General features: G+C 41.6%; 1 protein-coding gene across 8 annotated transcripts; it reads left to right on the forward strand.

Annotated features, from left to right (window-relative positions):
* Positions 1–395: 395 nt before the first annotated feature.
* On the forward strand, positions 396–14,204 carry LOC112643372 (zinc finger protein 268-like). Of its 8 annotated transcripts, none has more exons than XM_025421378.3 (6): positions 396–680; positions 8,204–8,329; positions 9,297–9,337; positions 10,276–10,402; positions 10,682–10,774; positions 11,461–14,204. In XM_025421378.3, the coding sequence occupies exons 2-6, from the start codon at positions 8,293–8,295 to the stop codon at positions 13,299–13,301; spliced, it is 2,139 nt and encodes a 712-aa protein (XP_025277163.1). In that variant the 5' UTR covers positions 396–680; positions 8,204–8,292; the 3' UTR covers positions 13,302–14,204. The 8 variants fall into 8 exon arrangements, with proteins under 8 accessions (XP_025277163.1, XP_025277167.1, XP_025277165.1 ...); XM_025421379.3 differs by having other exon boundaries at positions 488–628; XM_049108256.1 differs by lacking the exon at positions 396–680 and adding an exon at positions 751–1,297.
* The last annotated feature ends 7,475 nt before the right edge of the window (positions 14,205–21,679 follow it).

Consider the following 21,679-nt stretch of genomic DNA (forward strand, 5'->3'; position numbering starts at 1 on the left):
GATTTCTCAAATGTGCCACAGATATCCTCGCCACCCCCAGTTCCCTGCCCCAGGACCGCCCTTCGCTGTACGGACCCAGACTTTCCCAATATGGCCGCGCCCTCCGAGTGGCTTCCTAAGGGCGACGAGACAGCGGGCTCAACCATTTCCGTCTCAGGCCTGGTCTGTGATTGGCTTAGCGCTCTGGTCAGCTCAGTAAGCGAGAGCGCTGAAGTCCTACTAAACATGCACCATAGCACTGACGGTCGCTGCCGAGGTGGAAGAACCGGAGTTGAGAAGTCTTGAAGAGAAAGGATGAGCTGGATTTGCACCTTTCAGTTCTGGCTGGCCGACTCCGGTCGCCTAGGGTGGCCACTTCGCTCCCCGTACGGCCCATGATCCAAGATGGCGGCACACAGTTCACAATGGCGGCTCCCACCGCAACGTTACGAAATCAGTGCGGTGGCGTAGCCCCGCGATAATTCTAACCAGCGTCAGAATGAGGGTTTGTGTGTTGATCACTCACTCCAAAGAACCACTGAATCGGCTACAGGGGTCAGCGAACCAGGTGAACGGAAGCGGAAGTGGCGTACCGAAGCTTGGGTTCCCACGGCGTAAGGTCACAGATTGGCGGTGGAAGTTACGTTAGGTTTGTACGAGCGGCTTTTAGAGTTGCGCAAGTGGAAATCCCGGGACTTGAGGTTCGGTTTGTGCTGGATATTCTTAGGGGATGGGATGATTGTTTCAGGCGGCTTCGGTGTGGTTGGGGGCCTTGGCAGAAGCTTGGGGTGGCATCAGTGTTTAGGACAAGAGACTCTTCCTACTGACAGCGACAGGTGGGCTCCGGGTCGCGCCCCAGGCCGTAGACAGAGGCATTGGGAGAGCCGCTGACCGAGGGGCCAGTCGGGGTCTGGTCGGTGAGGCAAGGATTGGGGGTTAGGCATCTGGGGTTTCTGGGATTCGGGTTTGGGCATCTGAAGGGTCCGTAATCCCCGTGAAAATAGGTGTCTGGGGGGTTGTGAATGGATGCTAGAGCGTAGTGCAAGGGTAGGGAGCAGCCCAGTGTTCGCGGGAGAGGTGCGTGGGGTTGGAACCGGAGGAGCTGCAGGGAGATGTTTGGGTGTGTATATTGGGGTGTCATATTTCCCGGCTTTTTAAAAAAAGATCTTATTTCTTCACGAGAGAGACACAGGGGCAGAGAGACATAGGCAGAGGGAGAAGCAGGCATCATGCGGGGAGCCTGATGCGGGACTGGATCCTAGTACTGAAGGATCACGACCTGAGCTAAAGGCAGACGGCCAAAAACTGAGCCATGCAGGTGCCTGTATTTCCCTGCTTTTTGTAAAAGCTGAATTTTAAGCATACAGAGAGAATAGCAAAATGATCGCCTGTATACGTGCCATCAGTACATCCATGAAGTGTTAAAATCGTATCATAAATACTTAGAATGTCTGTGTGTGTGTTAGCCAGTGTTCACACGTTTGCACACGCATGAAATCATACTAGTTCTAGCTTTTTCAGTTAGTAATAATCGTGCTTTGGATAAAGCCCATTTGCTATGACACTGTTACTGCACAAAGCTAGTCCTAGCTTTTTATGTCTGTTGTGCTACATATGTGTGACTTGGTGTAAAGTACTAAGTTCTGTAATTCTCAGTTTTCCCAATTAGTTTGGTATCTACCTCATAGATACTGCTGAGGGCCCTACCTTCAGGACCTCATCTAAACCCAGTTACCTCCCAAAGGCCTTTATTCCCAAATACACAATACACATAGGTTTGCAAAAAAAATTTTTCAGTAGATTCCACACCCAAGGCGGGGCTTGAACTCATGACTCTGAGATCAAGGTCACATCCTCTACCAACTGAACCAGCCTGGCACCCCTAAACACTAGTCCAACACTAGAGTTGGAATGTCCTTTATTTATTTATTTATTTATGGACATAAATATTATATCCATGATAGGTAGGTACTTGGCAGAAGGTAGCTATTATTATTTGAATGTATACTTTCTTAATGGGAGAAACAATTGTTAACTTTATATATATAAACATATACATACATATATACATTATTTATATGTATTTACATTTGATATTAAATGGAGTTTTCAGTTTTTTCATCACTATCATTATATACTTATCAATAAAAGCAGATAAAAGTCACTTTAAGTTCTGTAATGTTTTGAAATGTATTTTTAAACTGAATTATATTTTATGGATATTTTTCCTTTTTTAATGGATAAAAGTTGGCCAGATTAAATGCATATTTTAAAGGTTTTGGTTTAGTTTCACCAAACGCCCCAATAATGTTCCATTATCTAATGTTTATGTGCACAGTGTGCCAGGTTTTTTCTCCATCTTTAGCAACAATGAGTATATCATCCTTTTATTTTCTCATATGATACCCTGATTTAGAAAAAGTGATTAGTCTCAGCTTTTCTTTATAGTTTTGTTTACTAAAAGTCATATTTGTTTGAAAATGGAAAAGGCTCTATCCTTGTTCTGTCTTCCTAGTCCCTCCGTGTAACCCTCCCAAACTTTACAACTACTGTTCACAAATTAGTAATGTATTATTCCCTTGACTGGTATAATTTTATCACATGTATATGGATATACTCTTACCATAATGAGTACACTCTTTAGTTTTTCCAGTTTGTAAGTTTATAATAAGGATATTATAATATGGTCTTCTGAGGCTTGCTCTTCATTCAGTACAAGTCCGTGATTCATCCATCTTGCATGTAGGTTTGGTTCATTAATATGAATTTCATTACATAAATGCAACATAGTTCATGCATCCATTCTCATACTGTTGGACATTTGTTTCTGCATTTGAGCTGTTACAAGAAGTGAAGTTCTGTAAAGTCTTATACGTCTTCTAGTCATTGTGACATTTTGCATTTTGTCTAGTCTAGGGTATATACCTCGAAGTATAATTTTTGACATAAAGTAGATTTTTATCTAGAAGGAAAAGCCAAATTGCTTTTGTACCACCTTACTCTGTCATCAGCAATCTATAAAACTGCCTGTTGATTCATAAGCTTTCCAATACTAGTATTTTCAGTCTTGCTGTTTGACCATCTTTTGGGTTTAAACATCATCTCATTGTGGTCTCCATATGCACTGTTCTCATTACTAACATGGTTGATCACATTTTTATATATTCATTGGCCATTTTTTAATTTACTTTAATTTTAAATTGCAGTATAGTGGATACACAATGTTACATTGGTTTCAGGTGTACAACATAGTGATTCACCATCTTTATATATTACAGAGGCCAATTTTAAAACTGAGAAGTTTGTCTTTACTCATTTTAGAGAATAGTCACATATTTGGAATGCTAGTTATTTTGTAATAAATAATTTGACTGGCCTTTGTTCCCAGTTCCTGGGAAGTAGCCTCTAAATTGTTGGAATGTCTTGAGTACAGGAGTGTCTTTGTTATTTATGGTGGGTCTTGTAGCTAGTTATCCCAGTGAGGTGACTCAGGGTGAGGCTATTTATGCCAGAAAAACCAACCATATGATTAAAAGGTTGGGCTTTGAGCCTGGTGATAACCAGCTCAAAACTCTGAGATGGTAAAGGTGCTGGAGGTTGAGTCACATAACCAGGGATATTAGATCAGTCATGCTTACTTAATGAAATTCTAATAAAAACTATAGACATTGAAGCTCAGGTGAGCTTCTGTGGTTGGCAGTATCTTACATATTGTCACTCGTAGATATGCTGGATGAGTAATGTGTGCTGACTCCAAAGGGATAAGACAATGGAAGCATCTGGTTTGGGAGGCTCCCAGATCTTGTGTACCCTATTGTCTCTCTCAATTTGATGGGTTATGATTTGTATCCTTCTGCTATAATAATATTTTTTTAATTACTTATTTTTTTAAGAATTTATTTTTATTTTTTATTTTTTTAAATTTTTTATTTATGATAGTCACAGAGAGAGAGAGAGAGGCAGAGACATAGGCAGAGGGAGAAGCAGGCTCCATGCACCGGGAGCCCGACGTGGGATTCGATCCCGGGTCTCCAGGATTGCGCCCTGGGCCAAAGGCAGGCGCTAAACCGCTGCGCCACCCAGGGATCCCTAAGAATTTATTTGAGGGCAGCCCCGGTGGTGCAGCGGTTTAGCGCTGCCTTCAGCCCAGGGCCTGATCCTGGAGACCTGGGATCGAGTCCCACATCGGGCTCCCTGCATGGGGCCTGTTTCTCCCTCTGCCTCTCTCTCTTCTGTCTCTCATGAATAAATAAGTAAAAAAAAATCTTTTAAAAATAAAAATAAAGAAATGCTGTGGATTATTTTGTAGATACTCTTCCTTGTCTATTTCTAGTTTATTTTTTAAATTTTTAAAAGATTTTATTTACTTATTTGTGAAAGAGATAGCGAGCGAGAGAGCACAAGCAGGGGAAGGGGCAGAGGGAGGTGGAGAAGCAGACTCTTCACTGAGCAGGGAATGTGAAGCAGGGCTCGATCCCCAGAACCCTGAGATCATCACCTGAGCTGAAGTCAGATGCTTAACTGGCTGAGCCACCCAGGGTCCCTATCTCTAGTTTAGTAATTTTTTAAAAAATTGTCAGTGGAGAGACACCTGGGTGTGTCAGTCATTTGAGCAACAGATCTTGATTTCAGTTCAGGTCATGATCTCGGTTCTAGGATTGAGCCCCATATTGAGGTGTGCTTTCAGTAGGAAGCCTATTCAAGGATTCTGTCTCCCTCCCCCCCTCTAAAATAAATAAATCTTTAAATTGTCAGTGGCTGTTTTTTTCTTACATGTCTTTTCTTCATCTGTTCAGATCATTGAATGGCTCTTATTATCTTTGCATTCCTAGAATAAAATTCTTCCTATATTTGGTTTTCTTTTTATTATTTTTTTAAAGATTTTATTTATTTATTCATGAGAGACACAGAGAGAAGACAGAGTCATAGGCAGAGGGAGAAGCAGGCTCCTCGCAGGGAGCCCAATGTGAGACTCAATCCCAGAATCCTGGGATCACGCCCTGAGCCGAAGACAGATGCTCAACCGCTAAGCCACCCAGGCATCGTCCTTCTTCTTTTTTTTTTTTTTTTTTAAGATTTATTTATTTGAGAGAGAGAGCAGAGCAAGTGAGAGAACACAAGTGAGGAAGAGAGGGAGAAACACGCTCCCAACTGATCAGGGAGCCTAATGAGGGGCTCAATCCCAGGACCCCGGGATCATGACCTGAGCCAAAGGCAGATCCTTAACTGACTAGGTCATCTAGGTGCCCCTATTATATGTATTCTAACATCTCATACAAACTGAGTTACACAGTAAGTAGTTGTGTTAACAGGAGTCCCATTCCCTGGCTTCTCTTGAGCTCTGCCAAGAAAGAATTCAGAGCCAGAGTCTTAAGCAAGCAAAAGTACATTCTTGAGATGGGACAGCTGACAGGCCCAGAGGTGGCAGCTGCACTCCAGGTCAGGATTGTTTTTTCTTTTTGTGTTTGGATAGGTTATAGGTCATAGCTGGGGCAGTTTCTGACTAAGGTTGCAGCCAGTCATGTAAGAGATTCTGCCTGCCAGAGGAATTTTTTATCTTAAATGGTGTTTGTCGAAACTGTTTAGGCAGCCATTCTCTGGGGAGGGGACTAAAACCCCAATTTAAATGTATTATAATAAAGCTCGAGGCTACAGTAGGGTAGTGGTTATAGGGAAGAACACAAGCATATCCCCTGGGGTCTTTCCCAGGTGTTTGGAACTTGGCCTCTGCCCTTTTATAGTTGGAAATCACTTGTTGACTGCTCATATCTAGCTAACTGCCTACTCTGTCAGTTGCTGGTGTTTGGCTTCTTTCGCTTAGAAAAATACTTTTCAGATTCATCTATTTTGCTTAGAAAAATACTTTGCAGATTCATCTATGATTTTCCATTTATCATTAGTTTATTCCTGTCTACTGCTGAGCAGTAATGTACAGATATGCTGTGTGTAATATGTTCATTCCCCACTTGATGGATATTTTGTATTTGGGGGGTCAGTTTTGGATATTCTGAATAAAGTTGCAGTGTGTATTCATGTACAAGTCTAAGTGGCTGTACCATGTGTATTTTTACCAGCAGGAGAGTTCTTTTTCTTCATATCCTAGTCAGTATTTAGTATTTTCAGTCTTTTAAATTATAGCCATTCTGGGGTGCCTGGCTGGCTCAGTTGGTGGAGCATGCGATTCTTAATCTCAGGGTTGTGAGTTCGAGCCCCAAGTTGGGCCTACAGCCAATCAATCAGTCAATAAATGTAAATATAAATAAATCCAAACCATTCTAACAGGTATGTAGCAATATTTTATTTTGGTTTTAATTTGCTTTTGTTGTGTAACCTAAAGCAGCTATTCGTGTGTTCATTAGCCATCTCTACTATTGGGGGTAAGTGTCTAAGTCTTTTGTTCCTTTTTTACTAGATTGTCTCTTTTGTAAAGTTGGAAAAGTTCTTTGTATTTTTTAGGTAGAAGTCTTTTAGTCAAGTATGCATTTTGTTAATATTTTACTTTAGCCTCTGGCTTGATCCTTCATCTTATAAGTGTCTTTTGAGCATCAAAAACTTTTAGTACTGAGGAGGTCTAATTTATCACTTCTTTTATTGTGCATTTTGTGCCCTGTTCAAGAAATCTTTGCCTAATCCAAGGTCACTTGAAGTTTTTCTGTGCTTTCTTCTAGAAATTTCACTGTTTCCTCTTTTTAAAAAAAAAAAAAAAAAGATTTTATTTATTCATCAGAAAGATTGAGAGAGAGAGAGAGAGAGAGGCAGAGACACAGGCAGAGGGAGAAGCAGGCTCCATGCAGGGAGCCTGAAGTGGGACTCGATCCCATGACTCCAGGATCACGCCCTGAGCTGAAGGCAGTGCTAAACCACTGAGCCACCCGGGCTGCCCTGTTTCCTCTTTTTTAAAGTAATCTCTACACCCAACGTGGGGCTTGAACTCTCAACCCTGAGATCAACAGTCATGTGCTCTATAGGCTGAGTGAGCCAGGCACCCTGACAGTTTCAATTCTTACATTTATAATCTATTTATGTTAATTTTGGTATGAGATAAACACAAATGCCCTATTGTCTCAATAGCATTTGTTAAACATTTTATTATTTTTTCATCACACTTATGCTTATCTCTAACTTGTTGAATATATGGGGCATATATAAAGCATTTTTGGTGTGCTGGCCCACTGGGTCTCTCCCTTTGGCCATTTCTGTCTGTTTCTCTTGCTTGATTCCCCCCCTAGTTATGGGTTATATTTCCTTGCTTCTCTGCATGTCTGCTCTTATTGGATGTCATGTATTGTCAGTTTTACATTGTCGTTTGCAGGATTTTCTTTGATTCCTTTAACTTCCTTTGAGGTTAGTTCTGGGATGTAATCAAGTTACTCTGAAACAGTTTCTTTGAAGCCTTTCTTTTAAGCTTTATTTAGTGGGGTCAAAAGAGTCTTTTGTCTGGGATTATTTTGACCCCATTCCTGAGGTAATATTCTCCTGAGACCTCTGCATATCATGAGACCAGGCATATTAGAAGGTCTTTCCACACAGGCTAGTGGGAACACTAACTATTCCTGATCTTGTGTGATCGCCAGGTATTGGTCCACCTGTTCCCTTCCAGTGGCCTGGGTGGTTTCCTCACAGGTCAGTGGTCTTTAGCCGGAGACTCAAAGGAACCCTCTGTGCATCTGTAGAGTGAGTTTTCCCTCACTTCTCTAGTATACTGCCTGGCAAGTGTTAGCCATCTTTGCTTTCTCTGACTCTGAATTCTGTATTGTTAACTCTGCAATACTGCTAGACTCTTTTTGGGCTCCTCCTCCTCCCTGTGCTGTGGTCTAGAAAGTCTCCAGGCAGTGAACTGTGGCACACAAGGGTCTTCTCCTATTTCCCTTCTCTGATGTCTCTGTGTGAAAACAATTGTTTTAGACATGTTCCCCCCACCCTTTTTTTTAGTTGGTTAAGATAAAAGGATAATTCATAATTTGGTGATTTTCCCTGGAATCAGAGGTTCTATCAGTTGAGGGTTTGTGTTTTAATCCATGGTCCATCAGGTAGTGTGTGGCTGTTAGCTAGGTGCTGACCTTTCCTTTCTTGGTTTTCTCTAAAATGGAATAATTAGAGTCAATCCTCTAGGACTGTGAGGGTTAAGTGAAAAAAGAAGATGCTTAAAACAGTTCCTTGCATGTATAAGAACCTGCTTTTATTATTATTTCCACTTCAAACAAATCTTTCTTTGAATCCATAGATTCTGGCTTACTAGAATGAGGCACTTTCTATAAAGGAAAAAAAGTAGATCTCAAGTCTAGAAACTCATCCTTGCTGAGGATACTCTTGATGAGACACCTGAATTCTGAAAATGACCAAGTCCCAGGTGAGTGGTTTATTTCCCAGATTTCTAGAAGTTTATAGAAGTATATACAGTCTGATGGTTGTCAGAGTTGGTAAGGGGGTTCAGGGGATGGGCAGAATGAGTGAAGGGGAGTAGAAGATACAGGCTTCCAATTATAGAATGAATAAATCATGGGAATCAAAGATACAGGATAGGAAATATAATCAATGATATTGTAATAGTGTTGTATTGTGACAGTAGCTACACTTATGGTGAGCAGAGCGTAACTACAGACTTGTTGAATCACTATATTGTTCATGTGAAACCAGTGTAACATTGTGTGACAACTATGGTTAACAATTTAGAAAATGTATATAATCAAAGTGAATGATGTATATAGATATATTGCAGCTGGGAGAGATGTGTTTAGATTGGGAGACAATAATTATCTGGAGTAGCCAATCAGGAAAGGAGTTTTATCTTATCTGTATGTCTCATGTTGCAAGGTGCTAACAATTGGGACATTGCCACATAAGTGGCAGGATCCAGGAGCTGAGTTGCAGACATTTCTGTGGTAATACTGGAAACCATCACAAAAGAATAGAAACATGTTATAAGATTTACTTTGTACATAAAGAGGAAGTACATGAACTTTTTGAGTAAATATTTCCCAGACATTAAGTGTGAAGACGTATCTGTGATGGGTTTTCCTCCAGAGTATGGACCTAGTGAATGGTGATCTTCCTAAGGAAATGTGGGAGATATAGAAGGCATAGCTAGAAAACTTTAAAAATCTCTCTTATCTACAAAGAGAAGAATAGTTTTTACCTAAGGGTCATTGTGTAGATCATTGCATCAACATATTGTAAAGTGTTTAGAACAATATATAGCACATAGTAAGAGCTCTGTGTTTGCTTTTTTTGAGTATCATGATTCAATACATAGCATAGTCAATTTCTAAGAGGCAGTTCTGAGCATAACATACTTTTGTATATGAAAAACACTGCAGTGTCTACCAAGTGTGAAGGAAATGTGTACACTTGCTTCAAGGTATGTTGCTGCCTGTACCCAGGGCATCCGTTCTCTTTGTTCTCCTTTGTCTCACTGAACTTCTTGCAGTTCCTTGAACTCAGCATGGTATTTAACACTTTTAACACCTGCTCCCTCTGTAAGACCCACAGCTCCAGTGTCTTCTAGCTCTTGCTGTGGAACACACCACTAAACATGCTGCACCTCTGCCAGCTCGACCTTTTCTTCAGAACTATTAGGTCCTTACCCACTTGTGCCCATATTTGAACTTGAGTATACTCCTTTGTAACCCTTGTTAAACCATAATGTCTTGCTGTGTATAAAATCTGTAAAAGAGTATACTTGCTGCTCTGTAAGAGCAGAAGCTACTTGAAGTCAGAACTATGGTTTACTTTCTTTTTTGTTGCAGTGAATAGTAGGTAACATTAAATGCTCCTAATGTGGGTTGCAGATGCTTTTAGGTAAAGTCTGAACAACATTTTACATTGGGTGAGTGAATGAGTGAAGAAGTGACTGAAGAATGCAAAAAGGTGCTCCTGAGTGGCTCAGTCAGTTAGGCATCCAACTCTTGATTTCAGCTTAGGTCATGATCTCAGGGTCTTGAGATCAAGCCCCACATCAGGCTCTGTGCTCAGCAAGGAGACTGCTTGAGATATTCTCTCTCTCTCTCTCTCTCTCCCCCTCCCCCCCGCCACTCCCCCTGCATTCGCATGTGTGTGCTCTCTCTCAAATAAATAAATAAATAAATCTTTTTAAAAAATAAATAAATCTTAAAAAACAATGCAGAAAGGATAGTTTTAATGGATTAATTAGCTCACAAAGTATAAATCAAAACTAGATATAGAGAAATACTTGTTTATAAATTTCTATAGTAAAACTAATCAGAATAACATCCTATATATTTTCTATATTTTACTCCATTATGTAACTCCAGATTAAAAAGGATTATGTTATTACAGGGCTTGTTGTCATTCAGTGATGTGTCTGTGGATTTCACCTGGGAAGAATGGCAGCTACTAGATACTGTTCAGAGGAACCTCTACCGGGATGTGATGTTGGAAAATTATAGCAACCTAATATCATTGGGTAAAGACAATTTTCCTAAATATCTCAGCATGAGCCCATTAATTGCCTGTTTTTTTCCCCCATTGGTACAATTTATGGGTACTCTGGTATTCTTACTGATTTTGGAGTTGTATAGGTTATAAAACTTATTTTCTTTATGACTAAACAATGACGGTATTTACTTTCATTTTCTGAATGAAAAGTTTCTGTTTTGCTGAGATTTAATATCTATTCCCTGAAACAGAATTCTTCATCATAGGCCCTAATATTGCTCAGTTCTGTGTGATTATCTCTTGACAGGTTATCAAGCTACTAGGCCAGAAGCAATGGTCTACTTGGAGGAAGGAGAACAAGGAATGGTAGAGAGAGAATTCTTAAGCCAGTGTAGTCCAGGTGAGTACACCTGTGCAGTGGGAGTTAGTGGAAGCCAAGTGACAGTTGATCATTGGTGCATTGGGACCCTCGTTATTTTAATATTTTGTCTCATCATCTCTGAACCTTAAGAGGTGACTTACAGCAGGTGAAAAGAGGTCATCAGAGTGAATGGTGCTTCATTCTTTTACCATATATGACTCATTTGGTAGGCACCAAGTAGAAGATGGACCTCCTTTTATCTACTCTGGGTCAGATCTTGGCCTATTTCATTTGGTCTTTCTCTTTTGGCTTAGTTGTTCTTTTTCAGCTTGTTAGACACAACCCACCTTCCCCATATCTTATCCATATTCACATAGCTCTTCCGTTATGCTTTCAGATACTCATAGATTCCCTCAAAAGTTTGAGGACACCCATGTCCTTCAGTTCATTGCTTAATATTTATTTCTTTTACTGGATGCCTCTGACTTATCTTGTGCACTTGCTGTATCACTCTCTCCATTCTCCTTGGATAGTGACTTGAGATTCCATCCCCCTCTGTTTCATAATGGTAGGATTCACTAGTTTTTTCCCCCTAGAAGTAATGTGGCAAGTTTAGGGTTGGTATCAGGAAAATATTGAGAAGGATGAATGTGTGGAGAGAAGTAATGAAAATAATGCATTGGGAAAACTATTTTCTCTGAGCAAAAACTTTGTTCCATTTGTAGAAAGACCTCTTCAGTGTTTCTCAAGAGGAGAATGTTTGAAACAAAAGTCGGATTCAAAATTTCAGCGTAAAAACTATGCAGAAATGAATTCTGATCAATTAAACGGCCACAGGAAATCATTTTTCCATACTCTACATGAAACCTGCCATACTCAGGCCCAGTACAGTGAACATAATTTCTGTGTGAAGACTTTCAGCATGGTGAAAAATCTTAAAAGACATCACAGAATCCACACAGAAGGGAAACCTTATGAATGTAGTGAGTGCCCAAAATCCTTCAGGTATAAGTCAAAGCTCATAATACACCAGAGAACTCATACAGGAGAGAAGCCGTACAGATGCCCTGAATGTCAGAAAGCTTTCAGTACAAAATGTCATCTCACTCTACACCAGAGAACTCATACAGGAGAGAAACCGTATGGATGTATTGAGTGTCCAAAATCTTTCAGAACAAAGTATCACCTCATTCTCCACCACAGGACTCACACAGGTGAGAAACCCTTTGAATGCAAAGAGTGTGGAAAAGCTTACAGGGAGAAGACAAAGCTCAGATTGCACTACAGAACACATACAGGAGAGAAACCTTTTGAGTGTACTGATTGTGGGAAAAGTTTTATGCAGAAGTCAAACCTGATAATCCATCAAAGAACTCATACAGGAGATAGACCCTATGGATGTAGAGAATGTGAGAAGACCTTCTGTAGTAAGTCTCAGCTTGTTGTTCACCAGCGAACTCATACAGGAGAAAGGTTGTATGAATGCAAGGAATGTGGGAAAGCCTTCAATAAAAACTCACATCTCCTAACACATCAAAGAATTCATAGAGGAGAGAAACCTTATGAATGCAGTGAGTGTGGAAAAGCTTTTGTACACACATCACAACTTATTGTACATCAGAGAAATCATACAGGAAGAAAATCTTATGAATGCAAGGAATGTGGGAAAGCCTTCAATAAAAAGTCACATTTCATAACACATCAGCGAATCCATACGGGAGAAAAGCCTTATGAATGCAGTGAATGTGGGAAAGCTTTCATAGACAATTCACAGCTTATTGTGCATCGAAGAACTCACACAGGAGAGAAACCTTATGAATGCAAGGAATGTGGGAAAGCCTTTAATAAAAAGTCATCTCTCATAACACATCAGAGAATCCATACAGGAGAAAAGCCTTATAAATGTAGTGAATGTGGAAAAGCTTTTATTGACAAGTCACATCTCATTGTCCATCAGCGAACTCACACAGGAGAGAAACCCTATGAATGCAGTGAATGTGGAAAAGCTTTCATACGAAAGGCAATGCTCATTGTCCATCAGAGAACACATACAGGAGAGAAACCCTTTGTATGTCTTGAATGCCAAAAAGCCTTTAGCAGTATGGCAATGCTCAGTAGACATCAGTTGATTCACACAGGAGAGAAGCCCCATGGATGTAATGAATGTGGAAAAGCTTTCCGCCAAAAAAGCCATCTTATTATCCACCAACGGTGCCATACAGGAGAGAAACCCTATGGATGTGTTCCATGTGGTCAAATCTTCAACCAGAAGTCACAGCTCATTAGACATCAGAGACGCCACACAGGAGAGAAACCGTATCAGTGCACTCAATGTGGAAAAGCCTTTTTTGAGAAATCATACCTCAGTGTCCATCAGAGAAGTCACTCGGGACAGAAACCTTATCAGTGTAATGAGTGTGGGAAAACATTCTCTGTCAAATTTTTTCTTACTTCACATGAGGAAATTCATACCGGAAAGAAATCTCAGGAACACAGTGAGCACTGGAAAGACTTCAGTGAGATGTCAGATGAATACAAGAGAATTCATACAAGAGACATCCTATGAATGCAATAAAATTAGAATACTTCTGGTCGGTGTCAGTTTCAGAGAACTTATCCTAGGAGAGAGATCTTTTAAATGCAGTGAATATAGGGAAATTATCTGTCGCTGGTGTAGCATCATTTCATTAGGGAAAGGCATATGAATAAGGTGAAAAGTCAAAATCTTTTCTTGAGAGGTGAAATCCATTATATATTGCATAGAAATAAAACCTGAGTGCAATTTTTGATGGGTTATCCTGTAAGTTTTCTCTGAGAAGAAAAAAAAGCCTCACAAATGGTGTGAATCCTGGAATACCTTCCAAACACATGAGCTTTCATACCAAAGAAAATAGATGATGGAAGACTTGTGATAAGGGATGCCTCTGGCATGAAGTCCAAACTTAGTGTGCATCAGATAACACTTATTAAGGAGAATTAGTGTGGTGTAATGATGCTGGGAAAGGTTGCTTACATATAAACATTATAAGAAAAATTTCATTCCTGTCACATTACTATTTATTTACAGAAAATAACATGAAGTAGTCAGTTAGGAAGAACAAATAACTTTGGTATGCCAAAAGACACTTTGTTTCATGTTGGAACATATTGGATAGTCAAAGCAGTAAATTAAGAATGGTCCAAGATGAATATATTTGCTTTGAGTATTTTTGTAGTACATGTATATAATAGTTTTCAGGTTTCGTAAGATCATGAAAGACAGTTGTGTACCACAAAATCTTTGTTCATTTGTATGTGTAGTATCTGTCAAGAAATGCCAACATTGTAAATTTGTTTATATCATATAAACTGCAAGGGAAGTAATTAGACTTAAGATCAAGAATTTTTAAAAAACCCTCTTTACTGGTATAAATAAATGCATCTGGTAATAGTTTTAGCCCTTTGGAATAATAAAATTTTTAAAAATGTCTCCTGGTTGTCACTCAAGAAAAATAAATCCATTAAAAATTATTGAGAATTGGGGCAACTGGCTAGCTCAATTAGTGGAGCATGCAACTTTTTTTTTTTTAAGGTTTATTTATGTATTTGAGAGACAGCATGAGCAGGCAGGAGCAGCAGAGTGAGAGAGAGAAGCAGGCTCCCCACGGAGGAGGGAGCCCAATATGGGGCTTGATCCCAGGGTGCTGGGATCATGACCTGGGCTGAAGCCAGACGCTTAACCAGTTGAGCCACCCAGGTGCCCTGAGCATGCAACTCTTGATCTTGGAGTTTTAAGTTTGAGCCCCACATTGGGTGTAGAGATTACTTAAAAATCTTTTTAAAGGATCCCTGGGTGGCGCAGCGGTTTGGCGCCTGCCTTTGGCCCAGGGCGCGATCCTGGAGACTCGGGATCGAATCCCACGTCGGGCTCCCGGTGCATGGAGCCTGCTTCTCCTTCTGCCTGTGTCTCTGCCTCTCTCTCTCTCTCTCTGTGACTATCATAAATAAATAAAAATTTAAAAAAAAAAAAAAAAAAAAATCTTTTTAAAAACAATATTGAGGATGATGAGTAATCATGTCTTCTGTCCCTGGGTTCTGAAAAACTGGAAGCAGCTGCTATTTTCAAAGAAATGAAAACGTCTGGTAGTGGTATTTCTCAAATGAGGAATGTGGCTTAGACCTATGGCCAGGTATGCTTCCCACTGCTTTCTCTTATTTTTTGAAAGATATTTTTAAAGTCAAGTAACTTTTTTTTTTTTTTTTTTTTTTTTTTTTTTTTTTTTTTAAAGATCTTATACTTTAATTTTTTATTTATTTATGATAGTCACACAGAGAGAGAGAGAGAGGCAGAGACACAGGCAGAGGGAGAAGCAGGCTCCATGCACCGGGAGCCTGACGTGGGATTCGATCCCGGGTCTCCAGGATCGCGCCCTGGGCCAAAGGCAGGCGCCAAACCGCTGCGCCACCCAGGGATCCCGAGTCAAGTAACTTTTTAAGATTTTATTTATTCATGAAAGACACAGAGAGAGGCAGAGACACAGGCAGAGGGAGAAGCAGGGTCCATGCAGGGAGCCTGACATGGAACTCGATCCGGGGACTCCAGGATCACTCCCTGAGCTGAAGGCAGACGCCCAACCGCTGGGCCACCCAGGTGTCCCTGCTTTCTCTTATATCACCTAGTTTGTTAGCTTCCTAGGGCTGCCGTAACAAACTAGTATAAACTGAGTGGCTCAATACAACCGAAATTTAATGTCTTCTCTGGTCTAGAGGCTAAAAGTCTAAAATCAAGGTGTCATCTGGGCCATGCTCCCTCAAAAGCCTGTTGGGGAATCCTTCCTTGCCTCTTCTAGTTCTGGTGACTTGCTGGCAATTTTTATTATTCCTTACCTTGCAGCTGCATACCTGTAATCTCTGTGATGATGGCTTTACCCCTGTGTGCCCGTCTTTATAAGTACACCAGTCACTAGAGTACAGGCCCACTCTACTCCTGTAGGGCTTCATCTTTAACTCCATCTACCACTCTCTTTCCAAATACAGTCATGTTCTGCGGTATCAGAGGTTAGGTCAGCATACCTTTTTTTATTTTTGAGGGAGGGAGATAATTCATCTACAACACCTAGCAATTTGGATATAAACCTGTAGAGACAGTCTCAGTTTCAGGTCCAATACATATATCTAGGTGGGTACTCAGACTTGCCAAGCCTCCACAGTGGAGACTGGAAGAATAGTTGGCATTTACACCTCTGAGATGTAATCATGACATTACTCCCAAAGCTAAGAGATTAAATAGTGGAAATTAAAACACTGGGGATTTCCCTAAGATATATGAGCCATAAAAGCATATGGGAGATTTTGCTGCAGCATGATAAGAGGACACATTAATGTGACTAGCCCTGTTTGAACCTGGGTCTCCACTTTGTTGGGGGATCACAAAAATTGTCTTCTGCCGTTTGAAGAGGAACTCAAAAGTAAGGTCTTTGACATCTCCAACCTAGGTTGGAGACATTCAGGTGAAGTATACTTTTCTTTGATGATGTAACTAGCTTTCTGATTTCCCAGGATGTGTAACAGATTGGAGTTTGTTGTAGGGCTGGTAGATCTGCAGAGCCCACCAGATGCTTCCAGAAATTCAGTAGATCTCTGCATTTTTCCTGGGTTTAGGATTTGCAAGTCCCGCCCCCCCCTCCCCCGCCACACACACTCCACTTTGGCTCTGCTGTGGTCCCATCCCTCTGCCTCGTGGAGAGCCCCCCTACCCGCAGGCCCCGAGCTCGCCCACCTCCCCCCCCAAACCCCAGCCGCCCCTCTTCCTCACCGTCAGGCAGGGAGTCTGTCCTCCAGGTTGGCTTCCCTCTCCTACTGGCCCCGGTGCTGCTGCTTCCATGACCATCACTTTCAAATACCCTAGAGTTACTTCTATTCAGCGCACGTGTCTACTGGTGCTCTGTGCAGAGCACACCACCCTTCATCAGAGGTCTTTCCGGATTCCGCCGTCTAGCGGAAGAGCAACCACCTCTCCCTCTGGGCGGGGACCGTTTCGCCGCGGGTCGCATGCGCTACTGAGCATATGTAACGGCGTCGACGAGCTGCAGAGGTGTGGGCCTGGGAAGGCTTTCTCGAGGAAGCGAGACCTAGAGCGGAAGAAGCCTGCAGAGGCTTCTGCCCAGCCCATTATTTCAAGTCGACTGCTCCCATTGTGAAGAAGCCAATCATTGCGGGTGGCCGTATTACGCGATATGTATCGACTGTGCAGAATTCGAGTCTTTGGAAAGATGAGACCCTTTACCTCCACGTGCCCAGGAGTGAACGAGAGAAGCCGTCAGCGCTGGGTGGGACCAGAAGCAGAAGTGGCGTTGCCATCCTTCGAAATGGCGGCAGCTGCTGAGGTGGCTGCAGTTGCTCACTTACAGGTGCGGCGCCCAGCCAGGGCTCCGCGAGGGTGGCCCTTAGTTGGTGAAGGCAGCCTGGGGGCGTCTGGCGCTCGGAGGTGGCCTGGAGGCTCTGTGATGAGTGACTGCAGAGGTGGCTTGCGTGTGAGAGCAGGTGTCACGGGAGTGGGTCAGCGAGGGCTGGGGATCACTCCTCGGAGACTTTTGGTGGTCCGTGTTTGGTTGGCTGTGAGAGTCGGATAACCGAAATGTGGTGGGTCCCTGAATGGGGTCACTTGCTTCGGGATGAGATAGCAGTGTGGGCATGAGTGGTTGGACAGTCTGGTTTGTGTTTGTGATTGAGTAGCTTGTCCTGGTTGTGCACAGGTCTGACAAGTGTGGTGAATTGGGGAGATCCTGATGGGCAGGGGGCTTCAATAATTTGAGTCCAGGGGATCCCTGGGTGGCTCCGCGGTTTGGCGCCTGCCTTTGGCTGAGGGCGTGATCCTGGAGTCCCGGATCGAGTCCCACATCAGGTTCCCTGCGTGGAGCCTGCTTCTCCCTCTTGCCTGTGTCTCTGCCTCTCTCTCTCTCTTTCGTGAATAAATAAATAAAATCTTTAAAAAAAATAATTTGAGTCCACCACCTGGGAAGATGGGAACAGGTTTTCTGGGCGTATGATTGTCGTAGCTGACACACAATTTTGTCTATCATACCCAATCTTCTACGTAAGGCCTGTTTCAACTCTCCTTTGACCCCAAGTCATATTCTCTTCTTACTCTTTCTATGAAAATTGAAAATACTGTGAAGTGATTAAATTAATCTGCAAAATATATGTATTATGAAAGGTGTGGCTTCTGCCTTTAGTCCTTGGGTTTTTGTAAATTTCCCTCGTGTATTTTTCTTTCTGGTTGTTCATGAAACAGGTAGTGAGAAGCCAGCTTCCCCAAAATATGCTACCTAAAGATAACAATTGTTAGCTTTTCCTTATGTTTCTTATTTTAGGCTTTTAAAAAAGATTTATTTATTTATTTATTTATTTGAGAGAGAGAGAGAGACCCTGCTCAAGTGGGGGGAGGGGCAGAGGGAGAGGAGAGAGAATCTCAAGCAGACTTCCCATTGAGAGCCAGTGGGATTTGTGGCACGATTTCAGGACTCATGAGATCATGACCTGAGCAAAATCAAGAGTCAGAGGTTTAACCAACTGAGCCACCCAGGCACCCCAGTATATTCTGTAAAGATTTTATTTATTTATTTTAGAGAGATGAGAGCCTGAGCAGGGGGAGGAGTAGATGGGGAGAGAGAGGGGGAGATAATCTCCAGCAGACTCCACCCTGAGCACAGAGATCTGAGAGAGAGAGATCCTGAGATCAAGCCCTGCTTCAGGCTACCTGCTCAGCCAGGAATCTGCTTGAAAATTCTCTTTGCCCCTCTCCCCTTTCATGCTTGCACTTTCTCTCAAAAATAAATAAGTCTTTAAAAAAGAATCTATCTGGGCCCATTGCCAAGTTTTTATTATTATGCAGTTTTCCTTTTTTTCCTCTCTCTCTTGAGATTTTTTAGGAAAGTGGTCACAAGGGATCCCTGGGTGGCTCAGCGGTTTAGCGCCTGCCTTCAGCCCAGGGTGTTGATCCTGGAGTCCTGGGATCGAGTCCCACATCAGGCTCCCTGAATGGAGCCTGTTTCTCCCTCTGCCTGTGTCTCTGCCTCTCTCTCTCTCTGTGTCTCTCATAAATGAATGAATAAAATTTTTTAAAAAAGGAAAATGGTCACAAAATCTTTAAATTATTTTAGTGGAAAGAATGTGGATTTTTAGAGTTAAGTCTTGGTTTATATCTCAATTATACTACTAGCTAGAACATTGGGAAAGTTACCTAAACTCTGAGTGTCCAGTTTCTCACTTGTATAAACTAAATTGATAGTGACTGTGAGGGTTGTGAACTGAACATTAAGTGAAATCTATGTAGAGTAGCTAGAATAGTGGGTAACATAATTGCCACATGATAAGTGGTGGTTGTTATTACTGATATAGATGCTGGTGTAGAGCTTTTTGCACTTTTAACTGTTTCTCTTATTTTCTTTCTGTTAAACAGTTGTACTTGATATGCCATCTAAAGTAAATATTCCCCTTAAATCCACAGGTCTCACTTTCCGAGAAAAGACAGATTCTACAATGTGAGGAAGTAGAGGTTCCTGAACAAGCAGTGTCTTGTCGCTCTTGACCAGAGCTCTTAACAAGATTCAAAGAAGACCTGGAAAAGTCTTTGAGCAGATGCTGGAGTTACGGGCCATTTCCCAAGAGCAGCTGAAAATGACCAAATCTCAGGTGAGCTGGCTTCCCAAAGGATTTGAGGACATTTCTAAGAATGTACCTAATTAAGAGCAACACTACACACAGAGGAAAGTCAGGTGGGAAAAAGGCACAGAAGGAAGATTAGCATGCAGCCAGTTGGAACATAGGTGTATATACAGATAGTAGGTAAACATTAAAATATTGCTATGGGCAGCCTGGGTGGCTCAGCGGTTTAGCACCGCCTTCAGCCCAGGGCCTGATCCTGGAGACCTGGGATCCAGTCCCACATCAGGCTCCCCACATGGAACCTGCTTCTCCCTCTGCCTGTGTCTCTGCCCCCCACCCCTCTGTGTCTCTCATGAATAAATAAATAAAATCTTAAAAAAAAATAAAACATTGCTATGTAAACCACAGCGTTCGAAGTGGAGTTGCCAGTTTTCCTCTGGTGCCAATGACAGCCATAATCAAAAGAAAAACAGGCATTTTTATGAAGTACATTGTTTTTTGAAGTACATTTTCCATTAAGACAGTTCCTTACAATCAGAAAATGCTTTCTGGCACTTAAGCACGAAGTTTTTGTCAAAAAACAAAAGAGTTAAAAAAAAAAAAAAAAAAAAAAAAGAGTTGCCCAAAATCAGTATCACCAGTCTCTTCTCCCTTTCTTATTTGAACCCATTCTGGTTGCTTTTAATCTCCTCCTTCTAAAAGTGTTTTGTTGTGTTGTTTTTTTTTTAAATCAGGATCACCAATGATTTCTGTTGTTAGATCTCATGCTCATTTTTTAAAAATATTGTTTATTTATTTGAGAGAGCGAGAGTGCACAAGCAGGGGGAGCAGCAGAGGGAGAGGGAAAAGCAGACTCCCTGCTGAGCAGAGAGCCTGATGTGGGACTCAATCTCAGGACCCAGGAATCATGACCTGAGCCAAAGGCAGGTGCTCAACCAGTGAGCCACCCAGGTGCCCCAAAATGTACAAATCTTAATGAACCATTGAGTAGTTTTGACATATTATGCTTACCTGTGTTGCATGGTTTTCATGCACCCATTGTCATGACGATGTGATTTTTATCCTAATTCTGTCCATCTGGTGAGTTACACTACTTGATTTTTGAATGTCAGGATATTTTTGGTGAGTTTTAAGTTTCTTCCATAAAGACAAAACTGGATTCACCAAACCTTGGGTATGTAATGTATTGTAAAAAGGATAATAAATTTGTATGTATATTTTCCATATCACTGAGTGAAAAATCACTTGAAATAAGAATATGCCATTATTTCAATAAGAAATAAGAATATAACATTGTTATTTAAGGATGTGGTTGTAGACTTCACAGTCTACAGTAGGTGGCTACTGGATGCTGTTCAGAAGAACGTATACTGAGATGTAATGTTGGAAAATTATAGCAACCTCATGTCTATGGGTAAGGACCCTTGGTGAAACCCCAGTCTATTGCCATTCCTTTCTTAACAGCTGGAATTTATAAGTTTTCTGAAGTGTTTAATGTCTTTGAACTTAGGATTTATAGATGGTGGAACCTTTGTGTCTGTCTGAACCTAGAGCAAGGATCATGCTCTCACCTTCCAGATGAAAGCTTTTCAGTTTGCTGAGGTGCTAACTCTGAAAGAGCTCCTTCCTACATCTTCAGAGTTCCAAAGACCAAGCTCTTTGTGTCATGTTTATCCAGAAGCAGATTGTTAGGCTTCCAGTCTAGCAGCAGTCCTCCATCTGGAGCAGGGAGTCAGGAGTTGTAGAGGGGGAATCAGTAATGTCCAAGGGCCATCTAGGTGAGTGGATAAAAGGCAGGTCCATGAGTGAAAGCCTAAAGAACTAGAGCCTTTGATAGTTATTTTGAAAACACTAAAAAAATCCTTAAATCCTAAGGGCTGGCTCAGTCAGTAGAGCCTGTGACTCTTGGTCTGGCTGGCTCAGTCAGTAGAGCATGTGACTCTTGATCTCAGGGTCGTGAGTTCAAGCCCCACTTTGGGAGTAGAGATTATAAACAAACAACAAACAAACAAACTTAAAAAAAAAAGACAGAGATACATGCTTTAGGTCTTTGCACTCTGTGTTGGATCTGGAACATAACTAGGACCTGGCCTTCTTGGTTGTTCTTTCTAGCATTTATATTCTTCATCACCAATAGTGTTCACGTTGCCTTTCTCCTACTCAGAATTAAGCTTCCAGATACCCATGCATTTTTCCCCTTTACCGTGGCTCTATGCCACTCCACTTCCCTTCTGTCTTCTCCTCTTCTACTGGATGCCTTTAACTTGTATCCTATTTCCAGAATACCATTTCTATCCT

The sequence above is a fragment of the Canis lupus genome, chromosome 1 (assembly GCF_003254725.2).
Source record: "Canis lupus dingo isolate Sandy chromosome 1, ASM325472v2, whole genome shotgun sequence".
Lineage (NCBI taxonomy): Eukaryota > Metazoa > Chordata > Mammalia > Carnivora > Canidae > Canis > Canis lupus.